Source organism: Carassius carassius, chromosome 1, assembly GCF_963082965.1.
Source record: "Carassius carassius chromosome 1, fCarCar2.1, whole genome shotgun sequence".
In the NCBI taxonomy this organism is placed as follows: Eukaryota; Metazoa; Chordata; class Actinopteri; order Cypriniformes; family Cyprinidae; genus Carassius; species Carassius carassius.
Window position 1 is genome coordinate 36768822 of NC_081755.1, and position 17358 is coordinate 36786179.

At 38.8% G+C, this 17358-nt stretch overlaps 1 protein-coding gene across 5 annotated transcripts in view; it reads left to right on the top strand.

Annotated features, from left to right (window-relative positions):
• The window catches only part of asic2 (acid-sensing (proton-gated) ion channel 2), a 391397-nt gene that overhangs the window by 362653 nt on the left and 11386 nt on the right, over positions 1-17358 (top strand). For all 5 annotated transcript variants that reach the window (XM_059557921.1, XM_059557944.1, XM_059557928.1 and 2 more), the window contains 2 exons: positions 6502-6652; positions 8053-8109. In XM_059557921.1, coding sequence (XP_059413904.1) covers positions 6502-6652; positions 8053-8109 — 208 coding nt within the window. The remainder of the gene's footprint in view (positions 1-6501; positions 6653-8052; positions 8110-17358) is intronic.

Here is a 17358-nt window from a genome sequence, read left to right on the forward strand (position 1 = left end):
TCCTTCCACAACACAGGAAGTTTCTGAGGTTCGCTTTCGGGGGCAAAGCTTATCAATATCGAGTACTTCCCTTTGGCCTCGCACTCTCACCCCGCACGTTCACGAAATGTATGGATGCGGCTCTGGTATCCCTCCGTATGCAGGGCATCCGCATTTTAAATTATATCGACGATTGGTTGATCCTAGCTCAATCAGAGCAGATGGCGGCTCGACATCGAGATGTCGTTCTCGCACACATGGGGGAGCTGGGTTTGAGACTAAACGCCAAGAAGAGTGTACTTTCTCCAGTTCAGAGAACCACCTATCTAGGCGTAGTGTGGAATTCGACCACGATGCAGGCACGCTTGTCTCCTGCTCGGATCGAGTCGATCCTCACATCAGTCGAGAGAGTCAAAGAAGGCCAGTCACTCACTGTCAAACAATTCCAGAGATTGTTAGGGCTGATGGCAGCTGCGTCCAACGTGATACCTTTTGGCCTGCTGTACATGAGACCCCTACAGTGGTGGCTCAAGTCCAAGGGTTTTTCCCCGAGGGGAAATCCACGTCGAGTTATCAAGGTCACGCGGCGGTGCCTTCGTGCCTTAGACATGTGGAGGAAACCTTGGTTCTTGAATCAGGGCCCTGTGCTGGGAGTTCCTTGTCGCCGTGTAACGCTAGCGACAGATGCGTCCCTCACCGGTTGGGGTGCGGTCATGAGTGGCCACCCTGCCCGCGGTCTGTGGAGTGGTCGCCATCTAACATGGCACATCAATTGCCTAGAGATACTAGCGGTCTATCGAGCATTGAAATATTTCCTCCCGGACCTGAGAGGTCACCATGTGTTGGTGCGCACCGACAACACATCAGTGGTCTCTTATATCAATCACCAGGGGGGTCTGCGTTCGCACCCCTTGTACAAGCTGGCACACCAGATCCTTCTGTGGTCCCAGGGCAAGCTCCTCTCGATCAGAGCAGCGTATATTCCTGGGAGATTGAATGTGGGAGCAGACATACTGTCGAGACAGGGGCCGAGGCCCGGGGAATGGATGCTTCACCCCGAGGTGGTGAAGCAGATATGGAGAGTATTTGGTACAGCTCAGGTGGACCTCTTTGCGACTCAGGAGACATCGCAATGTCCCCTCTGGTTCTCTCTAGTTCATCCAGCTCCTCTGGGACTGGACGCTATGGTACAGACCTGGCCGAGGCTTCGTCTGTACGCTTTTCCCCCTATCGCTCTGCTCCCGGGAGTTCTGGCGAGAGTACGCCGGGACGGGGCCCGTCTACTACTAGTAGCCCCGTTCTGGCCGGGCCGAGTATGGTTCTCAGATCTAGTCTCGTTCCTCGACGGCTCTCCGTGGGAGATACCGATCAGGACAGACCTACTCTCACAGGCGCAGGGCACGATAATTCACCCTCGCCCGGAGTTGTGGAGGCTGTGGGTGTGGCCCCTGAGGGGGCACAGCTGTTAGCAGCCGGTCTCTCAACCGAGGTTGTTGAGACCCTACTCCAATCCAGAGCTCCCTCTACGAGGAAACTGTACGCCCTGAAGTGGAAGCTCTTCACTTCATGGTGCAGAGACCGCCAGCTTGACCCAGCAGACTGCCCAGTTGGTACAGTTCTGGAGTTTTTACAAGCCAGGCTCTCTGCGGGGTTATCCCACTCCACCTTAAAGGTTTACGTGGCGGCCATAGCTGCTTTCCACGTCCCTTTCAATGGTCAGTCAGTGGGTAGACACCCCCTAGTTACACGTTTCCTTCGCGGTGCGCTGAGGCTGAGACCTCCAGTACGATCCCGTGTTCCCCCCTGGGATTTGGTTGTGGTTCTAGAGGCTCTTTGTAAAGCTCCATTCGAGCCTATACAAGATATCTCAGATAGACATCTGACACTTAAAACTGCCCTATTACTGGCAATCACCTCACTAAAGAGAGTTGGAGATCTTCAGGCCCTTTCGGTGGCCCCTACCTACTTAGACTTTGCCCCTGGTATGGCCAAAGCATTTTTATACCCTCGAGCGGGTTACGTTCCGAAGGTTCCCTCTGTTACACCACAGCCTATCGTACTGCAGGCCTTCTGTCCTCCTCCCTTTCGGGAGCACGACCAAGAGAAGCTAAACTGTATGTGTCCAGTGCGAGCACTGGACGCATACGTCCACAGAGCTGCCCTGTGGAGAAAATCAGACCAATTGCTTGTTTGCTACGGTCCTTCTAACAAGGGTTCTCCTGCCACCAAGCAGACCCTTAGTCGTTGGATAGTCGAGGCTATCAACCTCTCCTATGAGTCCTCTGGTCTTCCCCCCCCTTTGGGGGCCAAGGCTCACTCTACTCGGAGTATGGCGGCCTCCAAGGCCTTCTCAGCAGGTGTGTCCCTCTTGGACATCTGCAACGCTGCGGGGTGGTCCACGCCCTCCACATTTGTCCGATTTTACGATCTTGACATGCGAGCCACGCCGGGCTCTTCTGTCCTCTCGTCTTAGCTGTGCTCTTTTGACTACACACTAGGCAGGGATTTGGAAGTCTGGCAGCGTTGGCACATCGTTCCCCAAAAGCGTTTCGACGCAGCTCAAGTTCCTGAAAAGGAACGTCCCAAGGTTACGTATGTAACCCTAGTTCCTTGAAGGAACGAGACGCTGCGTCGCAGAGCCATACTCCCGGCACCCCTGCTGGCGCTTGCTTCCCTACTCGAAGCTGAAGCCAGCTGCACGGCACGTGCTTTTATAGCTTCCTGGTCGCTACGTCACCCCGCCCGTGACGTCACGCCTTTCCGATGGACTGATTGCACACGATATTCAGAGTCGGTCTCGTCAGGGACGTTCCCCAAAAGCGTTTCGACGCAGCGTCTCGTTCCTTCAAGGAACTAGGGTTACATACGTAACCTTGGGACGTTATTACCAACTGCACAGCTCTTTGAGATATAAATTCAAACTTGAGTGCTTAACTCTCTTTCCCTGAAGGTGCGATTTCTAAATATATATATATATATATATATATATACATATAAATATTGAATGTTCACCTGAATTCATGTGATCACAACATACAGTAAAAACTTTTAATGTGAAAGATTTTTACAATTTAAAAATACTCTTTAAATAGTCTTTAGTGTCACATGATCTTTCAGAAATTACAAAAAATTATCAATATTAAATGTGGAGATTGTGAATGAAAAATGCAATGCATCCTTGCTGAATAAAAGTATTAATTTGTCAAAATTTGGAACAGCAGTGTAAGTTTTTTTTCTCCAGAAATTTATTTGAAATGCACAGTGATCAGAAAGCTTGTGTGTGCATTAGAGCTGTGTAATGACAGAAGGTGGTATATAAAGTATCTACCCTCAGAGTTAGTTGAGTGTAATCACAGAGCAGAGCAATTACAAGCTTCATACACACTGATGCTGGAAGGGAAGGTCATTATGAAGGGCAGAACCCTGATTTACACTCTCACTGTCTTAATCATTAATGAATAATTAATGTTATGGAACATCAGCATTTTCTACAACTTAGCTGAATGATTGAATTAAAAATTAAAGCTCACACAAACCTGTACTGATTTGTAATGTTAATAGTAGAACTGATTGTTAAAACCGATGTGTAATAATTAGAGCTATCAATTTAACATTTAATAGCTAGTGTGGTTAGTTTAAAAATCAATAAAAGGAATTATAATAAAATAGTAAAGTTATTAGTTATATCCATATTTGAATTTTAATCAGAATGGAGGGGCTTGACATGTTTTTGACATCTTTAAATTGATTGAGACACTGAAAAAATAGTGTTATGTTGGAATTGCTTGAATGTTCAGTGATATATATATATATATATATATATATATATATATATATATATATATATATATATATTATATAATGACTTCTACAGCATGTTCATTTTATATCTCTTCTGCTACAGTAAGGTAACATTATTCGCTGTAGCACACTGCGCCACTATGCTAGCATTTAGCTTAACACCATTAATTCCTTAGGATCCAAACAGGGATGAATTGAGAAGCCACCAAACACTTCCATGTTATCCCTATTTAAAGACGGTTACATGAGTAGTTACATGAGTAAGTATGGTGACCCAAAATAAAAGGTGGCGATTTTCTAAGCGGATAAAAAATGATAACTGTAATGTACTTCGACCTTGGCGCAGTAATATAATCACTCCTGAGAATTATTTTTGGATTTTTGGAATCGTATTTATATTTTTTTATTCTTTGATGTTGGAAATTACTGATGCATTCACATCTACTTGTAATACACATATAAAGCATTATTTCAAACATTTTGAGAAATACTTAATTAGGTTTGTTTTTCTTATAGTTCAAAGGGACTGTATAGGCTGCAATACCTCTGAAGGAACACTGCAGAAATGCAAATGAAGTTATTGTAAGGCTGTTTACCAGAGAATCTGTAATTGATTTTGTTTAAAAGATATTGTTTGTTGCGGCAGGCTTTTGTCAGCATTTCAGATCTGGAAGCTGGGCTTATTTTTGATTCCCAGAGCAGAGGTAAGATGACTGGTCTTTTAAAGTCTTCCCATGCCAAAATAGCTTTGATTTTATCTCCACTGACAAATTTCATTTGTCTGTCAGATATCTTTTTTTCCTATCAGCAGCCGCGTGAAATTGGTTCCTCAATCTGTGCCTGATGCTCAGTAGTTTCCAGACGCAGTTGGAAAGAGATTATGTCCCTTCTTATCCCCTCCAAGTCAGCTCATTATTCACATTTGGCTCTTTTGGTCTTAAGACCGCATTACCCACGATGTCTCCCGTTGAGACTAAAAACTAAGACTAAGCTGACCTGCGTGAAAGCATGGGTAATGTATGCTCGAAGAAGTGTGGATGTGGGCAGCCTATTGTTTTGGGGCAGATGGACTCCTCCTCCTCTCCACCTGCCATTTCCTGTCTCATGTCTCTTCCCCTTGTTGTTTACGATCTCTTTTGTCATTCCCTCTTAAATCTTTAATCCTGCTCCATATTTCTCTCTCCCTTGATATTCACGCCCTTCCCTCCCTGCCGCCTTCCCCATCCATCTGCTGCCAGGTTCACTGATACGAGAACCAGTTCAGAGTGTCTGCTCATGGAGAACTGTGGAGTGTGATCGTGCTAGAAGTTGTCTATAACGCAATAAACAATCCTTCCAGCCAATGGACACATGCAAGCAGGATGTCTGTTGCTGCATCTGACAAAATGTGCTTCTTGTGTCTATGGAAAGTCCTAAGACAAAGACCTCTGTAAAGCATCCTTTTAATGATCATTTTATGATAAATTCATGCAATTGTTTTTCACTCTTGTGCAGAACAGAAGAGAGGGACTCTGTGCGCTTTGTGTGCCAAATTGGAACTAATTCACTTTTCTTTTTTTTCTTGATGATTGTGATGTGTTGTGCATTTTTTTTAATGTTTTTTTTTTTTTTTATTAGTATTTTTAGGTTTTCCTGGCTGATATAAAGGTGGTTTTGGACATTATTCTGACATCCATGGATTAAGCTTTGCACCAAATTTGGTTATAGATGCCATTGCAGAAATATCCAGATGATAGAATATCATTCATGTATTCAGCAAGCAAACATGCCCAATAATAGTGGGTTAGTCTTGCTAAGAACCTCCCACTCAGATAGGAAGAGACTGTCTGATTGATCTGATGTCAAATGAAAAGCAACAGACCACAGATTACATTTTTGAGTAAATTATTTAGTCAATTCATGATAACATATATAATAGACTAAAATAATCAAATAGAACTTTATTGCAAAGTGTTACTATTTTTTTATACTGATTTTTTAAAACTTCTCATCCAACCTTAACAATTTTCAGTTGTCATTTCTTTTTCTGTAAAATTGACTAGACAATTTATTTTGTTTTTGCTTGCAATGTTGAGATATACAGCCATAATTGTGCAAATACATGAAAATTAATTATGTAGCAATCTCTGCAAGCTATTGTACAGAAAGCAAAAAAGGTCAAAACAGGCATAACTGGAAAATACAGTTATGCTTGTGAATATCTAGTTTATTCACTCAAACTACACTCTAATGCCAATCCAATTAATTCAAAACAATAGTAACTGTAATAACGAATTAGTTCTGGCTCAAAAACATTCATTGTATCAGCCCATTACTATTATCATTCAGGGTTTTGTGTGTGTGTGTGTGTGTGTGTGTGTGTGTGTGTGTGTGTGTGTGTGTGTGTGTGTGTGTGTGTGTGTGTGTGTGTGTGTGTGCGTGCGTGCGTGTGTGTGTGTGTGTGTGTGATATGACATTAGAAGGTTAGGAAATGGACTGTGAATGCTCTGTGGGTATGCTGCCAGAGTATGAAACTAATTGGTGTTTACTGAGATAAAATAAAATAGATTTGCATTGACCACTGGTGTTGTCAAAAGCAGTATACTCCCCACCAACCTCCAAAATTAAATACAATTAAAAAAGTTTGTAAAAAAACCTCTGTTGCCAATGTTGCTGCATGAGAATTCCAATAACACGCTAATCAGCCTGTCTAATGCATTATAATGTTTTCTTCTCCTTCAGCTGACTTACCTTCCTCCTCCTTGGGGCGAGTGTGTGACCAGAGCCCTAGATTCAGGCCTCTTTCAGGTGTACAGTGTGTCTGCCTGCCGTATTGAGTGTGAGACGCGCTACATCGTGGAAAACTGCAACTGCAGGATGGTCTACATGCCTGGTAGGTCCCAACATAGCACTGCTTGAAACTTATCTTTTTTCTTCATACTCACCCTCTCTCACTTCTATAATACATTTCTTTTCACTGTTCAGTTTCAGACATTATCGTGATTTTATACAAATTATCCCAAAGTATAAAGACAAAAACAAAAGAAAAACAAGCCCCTGTTTATATTAAGTGGCCATAACTACTATGTAATTACATATATATATATATAATACTTAATTTGCATACAAATCAGAACAGATTTCCAAAATTAGACATCACTAATAATGTCTGTGACTATCACGAAGCCAGCAGGGACCAATGTTCCCATCTTCTTTGTGTAAACCCATCTAAGTTCTTTAATTCTTGATGAACAGTCATTCAGTGAGGTCACATCTCATATTCTGGCAGAAAGCAAGTCAACATGAGGATATGTGTAGTGATAACTTAATGGCTTGTAGCATTTGTGGTTTGAATTTGGCAGCCAAAGGAAAACCTGACTGAACTTGTTTAGATGAGGTCAGAATATAGAATATAGTTTTCTGTGGGTCAAAGGTGGTTTGGAACAAGCCCACAAACAGACAGCAAGGGCCTGTAAGCATAAACCATGAGTGGACTTGACATGTTGTATAATCTGAGAAGTGTGGAAGATCTTTCCACAAAATGGTCTTCAAAAGCATTCCATTTTAATTTCATTTCACTGATAAAATAGTCATTTCGGTCCATTCATAAATACTCATCTTTAGCTGTTGCTAAATGGTCTTTTTAAAGATGCAGTATATTTCCATGATTTCACAATGTGATTTTATGAACTTTTCATTGTGACTTAGTGCCCTTTATGTCCCATTCTTAATGGCAATTAATGCTCTTCCCTAATAGCTGATCTTTAAAGTTAGTGCTGCAATCGTTTTCATTTTCAACCGGTCTCTTTTAATGACACTATATGGTTTCCATTTTCACCTATCTGATAAAACTAAACTTTTTTTCACAAAGGTCCCTATTAATTCTAACCCATAGGTGCCAACCTCAACCACTTGCTACTTCAGTTGATGCTGAAGACAGGACAATTATCTCATGCTCTAATACTGCAATTATAGATTCATTAACTGATTGTGACTGCTCTGTGATGTACATTCAGGATATGTCTTTGGTCAAGATCAAGTGCAGACATGCACAAAACTCTCTTCCATAAGCACACACACACACACACACACACACACACACACACACACGCTTTCCCAGTTGTTTATTTCCTTGTCGTGCTGCTGAGTTTGGCTGGGTGAAGGTTGGGTCTGTTTTTCTCCTACTCAGAACACGTTTTCAGTGTCTCATTATTAATTTAAGAAGGCTGAATAAAGAAGAAATTTTCTTTGGCACTTACCTTTTTTCTGTTTCTGTTTTTCTCTCATTTCTAGGTGATTCTCCATACTGCACTCCTGAACAGTACAAGGACTGTGCTGAACCTGCTCTGGGTGAGTGTGCTTTTCATGCACACGTACACACAAACACACACACACACACACACACACACACACACACTGTTTCCATGTTTTACGGGTAATGGTTTTTATAGTGTGAATACTGTATTTTTATCCGCTTATCCTACACCTACCTGTAAACCTCACAGAAAATAACTTAAAAAAAAACTTAATTCTGTATCATTTATAAGCTGTTTTCCTCAGGGGGACCTAAAAAATCCCCCACAAGATCAAAAATGACTAGTATTACTATGCTTGCTGGGTACATTTGGTCTCTATAATAATAATAATAATAATAATAATATAATAATAATAATAAATATATAATAATATAAGGAATACCCAGTACACACACTAATCTCTACACCCATTTATTATTTATACATATTGTATACAATATTGGCTTAGAACAATACAGAATAGCATTTCCCACATTTAATTCAAGACACATTAAGAGTTTTATTCCATTTTGTTTGTAAATGCTCCAGTCAAGGTTTTGTTTGGAACAGCATACATATTTCTGGCTCCATTAAGCATACTTTCTCAAAAAGAAAAAAAAAAAAGTTGTAGAGTTCAATATGATCTATCTCTATAGTCCAGTGGATCTCAGTCCTGGAGAATTTAAAAGACAGTTTATATTTAGTAATATTATAAAATTTGACTGCATTGACACTATCAAATGCAAGCAAAACTTAAACTCTCTTGAGCTGGATGATGACACTGTTGCCTTCTGTACACCGTAAAAAATTCTGGGTTAAATACAACCCAGTGCTGGGTGAAATATGTACAAACCCAGCGTTTAATGTTTAACCCAACCTTCCGGGTAGTAACCCAACCGCTGGGTCAAAACCAGTACTGGGTTGTATTTAACCCAGCATTTTTAGAGTGTAGAGCTGCTTTTTAACTTTTAAGTCAGTTATTAAGTCAAACTTGAACTGTTTTGTGCACCATCCCTACCAGCAGAATGCAGTCTGCCCTCATTAACTCCCTCTTTACGTACCATCTGACCGTATATACCAGCAGTCTATCCCACACATAATAACCAAGTTGGCTCCATGTTCACTAATTATCTTCCACTAATGAGGAAATTCAAATTAAAGCAAAGCTAGGAATATACATTTTCAAATGGCTCAGGTATTCAGCACACAAGCCATTTCCAAAGAAATCCTGTTTTGACCCAGCAGTTGGGTTAAATGTTTAACCCAATTTTCTGGGTATAACCCAAGTGCTGGGTCAAAACCAGTACCGGGTTATATTTAACCCAGCAATATAATGTAGAGCTGCTTTCTAGGGATGCTGAATCAGATTTATTTCATAATTTATGAATTCTGCAAAATTAACACAGTTATTTTCTGGTTTATTACTGTGAAGATTTAGCACTGTATTGGTAACATTTTAGGATGACCAATTTTCACTATTAAGTATTAGCATGCCTATTATTAATACTGTATATTGGATGTATTAGTACTTATAAAGCACATATATTCTGCATGACTATATTCTACGTCTCTGATCCTACCCAATACTTAAACTTAACAACTACCTTGCTTACTATTAATATTTAGCAAAATAGAAGTTTATTGAGATAAATGTTGTAGGTAATTGTTTGTTAATAGTAAGAATTGGAATATGAAGTGCGACTGAAAACATCCAAAATGACCAGTGCTTGTGTACTTCAGTGCCAGGATTGAGAACCACTGTATTTTTCTGCAATATAAATAGGCTGTTTTGAAAACAGCATAGTCTCTCTTTTTTTTTTTTTTTTTTTAAAAAGTGAACCCCATATTTGACCTGCATGACATAACAAACGAAGAACGATTCTGCTGTAATCAAGAAAAAATTCTACACAGGCAGGTTTTTGTTGTGTTACTCACTTTCATGGTTTGAGTTCGGATGTTTTTGACATTTTCCCATCAGTGAGACTAGCTGAGTGGATAAAGTGTGTTTTGAATCCTGATGTATTACTGGGCTCATTTTCATTCATCCAGCAAACTCCCGTGGCACAAAATACATATGCACAAGTTTCTGTTCAGCAGACCCTCATGACTATTACTGGACTGACCCTTCACAAATCCAATTACATGGGCAAAACTCATGAAAACAGTCTCCACCGTCCCTCTTCATTCTCTGCTCCACATCTTCCTCCTCTGTAGCTGTGTTTTGTTTTTAAGTCACATCCTTTGAAAAGGGGAAAAGGACAAATGGAAGAACAAAAAGTAAAATAAATATAAAATAACAAATCAATTTGTTTGTATGTGTGCTTGTGTCTCTCTTGTACGGCAGTTGAAAGCACTAGACATTAGACATCAGAACGTGTCATATATAATCTTTGCAAGCTTCACCAAATTAGACTACATTACCTCTGCATGGAGAAACTTTGAAAGTATGCTTTGGTTCTCTTACAAAATAATTGTATTTTTATTTGCAGATCTTTATGCCTCTTGACACTGAAAAATCCCCTCGTGAACTCGCACAAATTAAGTCATTATTTTTAAGTTATTAAGTCAAACTTGAACTGTTTTGTGCACCATCCCTACCAGCAGAATGCAGTCTGGCCCTCATTAACTCCCTCTCTACGTACCATCTGACAGTATATACCAGCAGTCTATCCCACACATAATAACCAAGTTGGCTCCATGTTCACTAATTATCTTCCACTAATGAGGAAATTCAAATTAGAGCACAGCTAGGACTGTACATTTTCAAACGGCTCAGGTATTCAGCACACAAGCTTTTTCCAAAGACATCCTTAGGTTATTAATATGTCCAATTTCACACATTTTTACCTTTTTATTAGAATTCTCTATGCACAATTATGCAAGATAAAGCCAACAGAGTATGAAGAGGGACAGACTTGTAAACCACTGGAAAAGTTTCAGTGGGAAGTCTCTGACCTCAGCTGACAAGTAAAGGCACTACGGCACAGCACAAGAGGCTGAACAGCTTGTCCAAAACTTTCGCTACTGGCTTCAAAATGCTTGACAACTGGTTCGTTTCTTTGGCAAAGTGGATAGGAAAACTATCACCAACTCCAACTTTCTGCTCACAGCACATTGAGGATAGAAGGAATATGTATTTTCGGTTTCAACAGAACAATATGCAGATGAACACTTTTAAAAATGAATGGGAGGCTATTAGAGGTATGAAAGGGAAATTGCTGGAATAAAAAAAAGAAAGAAAAGAAAGCTAAAGAAAAACAGAACAAGTGAGATTGACAATGATAGAACACACTCAGAGACAGAACAAGGACTATTACACACAGAATGTTAATCAAGAGATGTTCAGAACAGAATAACAATCCACTGCTTACAGCACACTGTGCACTATACTGTATACTGCCTACTACAAACAGTATTCAATGAGGAAATAGTATGCAATGTTACATAAAAAAAGTAGTACTCCTAAGAACTAAGCATTGCTGTTTTGTTTTGTTAATTCAGTTATTTTAATCCAAATAACTTTTTTCTCTTTATCTCTTTTGGTAGTAAAATCAAATACTGCAAGAAGAAAATATTACAAGTCATGATCAAAGGCAGGGTCAAAATATGGTAGTTAGAACAAATAACAAATACTTTACATAAATGACATGATGACATAATGATTTAGTACTTATGTAAAATACTAAATCTATTCTATTAGAATTGTAGTTAGTTGAATAAATGAATAAGTGAAGATGGTACAATAAGATCAAATAGTTAACATGAACTAAGAATGAACAATACTTCGACAGCATTTGGTAATCTCAGTTAATATTAATTTCAGCATTTACTAATACATTATTAAAATCACAAGTTTTGTTTGTTAACATTACTAACAAAACAACAATAAACAATGGTATTTTCCTTAACTAACATTAACAAAGATTAACAAATAGTGTAATAGATTTTCATTGTTTGTTAATGTTAGTACATTAACTACTGTTAACAAATGCACCTTATTGCAGAGTATTGGCCAGGGTAACTTACCCTGATGACAATGAAAGCAGAATCCCAGTAAAAGAGATTAATCTGTTATTTATTCTATATATACAATACATATTTACATACACAGGCATAGCATATTTTAATTGAAGATATGTCATAAAAGCAACACTTTGAATGCAAATTGAATGATTTCACTCAGTTAGCCTATACTTTTTAATAAAAAGCAAAGTGTCTAGAATGTACATTTAATTAATGGAAATACTGAATAACAACCCCTTTACAATAACTATTGCATTTAAAAATAATAACACTATTAACAACCTGCCACTCCGGGTCAAATTTTATTTTTGCTCTTAAAAAATGAAAACCATGTCAGCATCAATAGCCTTGTTGGTAGTGCCTTGACATACAGCGCAACTGTGCTCAAGGCAACCTGAGGTCCGATTTGCTTTCCTGTCTAATCTCCACTGTCTCGTCTCTAATAATAAAATGGCCATAAATAGCTTTTTAAGTAGCTTTTTTTTTTTTCTTTTTTTTTTTTTATAAATACAACTATAATTTTACTCCACAAATCTATAATCATTTGTACCCACAAATACCTCATTAACAGATTGACCTTTTTTATTATTTAACATAATGCAATGTCATAGATCACTATTTTCCAGAGACAATTGAATTAGTCAACCTCAAAATTGTTTCAACTAACTAAACCTCACAAATATTGATGTTTAGATGATGAAACGAAAAATAGCATAGCCATTCAAAATAGCATAGAAAATATTAAGATGGGGGGGGGGTCAACTTGCTCTGAGGTGTATCTTACCCTGTATTATACTATACTATGCTATAAACAGGCGGCCGAAATTAGCTTTCTCCGTAGGGTGGCTGGGCGCTCCCTTAGAGATAGGGTGAGAAGCTCGGTTACTCGGGAGGAGCTCAGAGTAGAGCCGTTGCTCCTCCACATCGAGAGGAGCCAGCTGAGGTGGCTCGGGCATCTATTTTGGATGCCTCCTGGACGCCTTCCCAGGAAGGTGTTCCAGGCATGTCCCACCGGGAGGAGGCCCCGGGAAGACCTAGGACACGCTGGAGGGACTATGTCTCCCGGATGGCCTGGGAACGCCTTGAGGTTCCCTTTGGAAGAGCTGGAGGAAGTGGCTAGGGAGAGGGAAGTCTGGGTGTCGCTGCTTAGACTGCCCCCGTGACCCGGCCCCAGATATGCGGAAGATGATGGATGGATGGATGGATGGATGCTATAAATAAAAAGGCCAAATATGATTACATTTATGTTTGAAATATGCTAGCCACATTGGAAATTGAAGTAGAGTGCAACATGCTTTGGTCATATCCTGTACCTTTTGACAGGTCAATTGACCGTTCACAAAGAGCTTGATTGACAAGGAATCTGACCAATCAGAACGTGGATATTATGTGCCGCCGCTGCAATCGCCAGGCTTAAGCTGTGCTGTTGTAGGCTGCCACAGTAACTGCAATAAGCTAAGAAATTCCTTTAAAATACTTGTTTTGCATACTAGAAAATCTGTCATGTCCGGTGCTGTATCATAGACTATTAAAATGCATGGCTTGCAGCACTTAAGTTAAAACACTAAGTGTTAAATGACAAAATAATATGTTAAAACGTGTGCTCTTATCGTTCTGTGGACAGAATCCCGTGAATTTCGCCCCAGTTAGGAGCTGTATATGCACATATGCGCTCATGTTTTTTCAATGCAGCTAACCTCGCTTCGCTTCATGTCATCTTCCCACTCATTAAACTATGACAGGTCCTTTACTGCAAAAAGATGGTCACTGCGACACTCTAAAGTGATGAAACTATGGCGCCATATGCTTTTTTAAAAACATTTTCATATACTGTAAAATCCAATAGTTACCTTACCTTACCTTACTTAGATTTAATTAGTAATCTTTACTTAGTTGTTATCCTTACTAGGTTTTATTAAGTTACAGCTACTTTCAAGTCAAATAAAACTATTTTCTTACTGTTTTGAGTGACACTTACTTAAAATATTCAAGTAGCCACAAAGGAACCAATGACATTAATAAACTAGTGAGAGGCAGCAGTGAACTAATATGTTGCTAATGTACAACATAACAACAGAAGAAGAAGAAAATAAATAAGTCAATAGACTTTTTACTCATTTCCTCAGTGTCTGCAGTTATCTTTCAATAGTTGTGCATGCACAAGTTTCCCAAAGTCATCTTTAACATAGAATTTTCAATACAACTGAAATATTTAAGAGATTATCACATAAACTGACTTCATAAATTGATGTTGATTTTCCTAAAAGTTTTTTTTTTTTCACCATTATAGTGATTAGCATTCCATTTGGTTGGGTATTTGGAACTTTAAACTTATTATAATTTTCTTCCTGTTAAAGTGGCAATGCAATATGTAATCAGAGTAATTTCGTAGGGAAGAAAAGTAATAAATAGGTTGCTTATAGAAGATGACCTATCTTTTAATTAAAGCAATTTTTTGTGCTTGTGTTCATCAATGAGCTTTTGCAAAATATATTTTTCATAAATATCTTGACAGGTTCATAATTGGGTTAATATAATCCTTAAATAACACACAGACTTAAACATTCAGCACGGGAATCACAACAATGGTAACAATTGCATTTCATTTATTTGTTTTAATTGTAACAATAACCATTTTATTTGCTCTTTTTATTGTGCCACTACTGATATAAGACAGCAAATTAAATTGGCAAATAAAAACAACATCTGTAAAACAAAGCAACTGCATAATTTATTCTGCCACTATGCACTCTGGGAATCAGTGAGCATGTACTAAGTCATGAGTATGCCAAGATTAAAGGATCAAGTAACCCCTACAGTTCTTTTTAAGTTGTTAGAACTCTTGTCTAAGTAAACTATACTAACTAAGCATTTGTCAGTACAACATAATATTCCTATTTAACTTTACTTAGTTTTTTTCAAGGCAATCGGTTTGCATGTTTTTTTTTTTAACTAAGCCCATCTAATTCGAGTTTGGAGTGTAGGTTTCACGTTTTATTGTTGCCATGCCCAGTAGCCACAGCTGTATCCCTTCTAGCCTTAACCACAAATCTACTCTTACACTACTCTGTCTTCTCTGTCGTGTGTTGTCAGTTTCCTCTTTGCTTTGCCATGTATTTTTCATTCCACGAGAACATGATGTGTAGTGAGAGAAGAAGCATTGTTTGTCAGGCATAGCAACTGTAACTAAGGAGGGCGGGTTTTGTGAACGGTCAATTGACCATTGAAACAAGATATGAAACAAGGTCTCAAGACTCTAAATTGTGTCATTTTTGAAGAAATTCAAAGAATAGTTGGAATAGTTTGAACTTGAAATTATCGATAATAACTTCTCCGATCACAAGTCTGTTGTTTCCTTTCCAACACCTGCTGTTAAACCATGTGCACCTGCACGACGGCTCCATGCAGTGAATTCTGTTTTGATTTTTGCAATTTGTACAATAATTCTAATAATAATTCTTTTTTAATGTGAATCATAAATGCTCACCTTAAATTATTCTACTCGTGCACTCTGTAGGCTGTAGGTCTGTAGGCACACAGAGCTCAAATGGAAGAAAGACAAGCTTCAAGTTTCCTATGATATTTTTAGGGGTTTGCTGTCAAAATATCAGATAGCAGTCAAAAGAGCGAGGGCCAATTATTTTTCTGATATTATTTTTTTTTTTAAATCTTTGCAACCCCTGAGTTCTATTTAGTACTTTGAACCCTGCCATTAATCCTCCTGTACCTGAGTGTCTTAATGTCTCTCAGCTTACATGTCATAACTTTCATAATCACTTTATTGAGAAGATTGCTAATACTAGATCTTCTATTCAGTTACCTGATTATAATCCACTGGTCTCAACTGTTTCATGCTCTGTTTTTTTTTTTTATCAGTTTGAGCCTGTTTCTCTCACGTTGGTAAATAAAGAATCACCTGCAAGTGAGTGCGGTTTTATGCCTCTTTATGCTACTTTGATGTCTTCTGACTGACACTTCGGATGGTGTGCATAAGCATGCTCATTTTATTAAGAGCACACATTTCAACATATTATTCAACACTCCGTATTTCACTTAAGCTCTGCAAGCCATGCAGACAAGACAGATTTTCTAGTACAGTGGTTTTCAACCTGATGATATTGCAGGTGGAAATAATAATAATATTGTTAATATATGTAAAAATGTCTAAGTCATAACATAATTTCATATATATAATTTAATAACAAAAAATAAATATTAAACTGTAACTATGCTTCCACTCTTCGAGCTCGCCGATTTTTTTAAGAATAAACCACCAAATTATCTTAGATATTTTTGCTGTATATTCTACAGAACAACAAATTCAAACATGCATAAATGGTTGTCAACAAGGTCAACATAAATGGCTGTAAATGTGTTTCCTCCTGACTGCTTGCTCCGCTGACTGTCTACCCGCTGCCGAGCTCTGCCTGGATCTGATTTTCACGTTTTGCTGACCGTTGCAAGCCCGAGTTATTTTCTGTTCATTGCCAGTTCTTTCAATAAAGACAGTTAACAATCTAGCTTCTGAGGACTAAGTTATTAACCCAACAATAACGGGGTCACTTGGTTAGTTAATTTTTTTGCAGTGGGCCGCGCAAACATATGTGTTTGAATCTGTGGGCCGCAAGTTGAAAAAGGTTGGCAATCACTTTTTGTGAACAGTCAATTGACTTTTCCATGCATGGAGAAAATGTCCACACTGTGCACTGTTTATATTCTGTACTATTAAAGTAGTACAAGTAGTGTGGTAGTATGAAACTCCCAACTGTTCTATAACACAACCCTTCTGGTTTGGAGCACAGGATCTGCCATTGGCAATGCTTGGATAAGATTTTGTTATACGATGTGAATGGTGCTGTGAAGTTCATACAGAACGATGGATTTAGCACAAGATTATAGCAGATGTAATAACCCTGTATTTGTGTGTGTGTGTGTGTGTGTGTTTTCTCTTCAAATGTATGTGAGTGAGTGTGAGTGTGTATAGAGGACATTAAATCTGACTTAATTCTCCAATTAAAGGATGTGATTTTAGCTTAATCTCCAACAGCAGGGGTGAGACAGGGGATGGATGTGAGGAGAAGAAACAGAGGTGGAGATATAAAAGGTCAGGGAAGGAGAAATTTAAAAATGTTTCTGTGAAAGGTCAGATCCCATCTCCAGGTCATGCAAGTTATGAGCTGATTAGAAATCTGAGGAAGGCACAGCCAAGAGCAAAAGATTCCAGCCCTTGGCAACAGACAAGAGAATAGAAAATTATTCTCTTTTGTTATTTTACACGTAC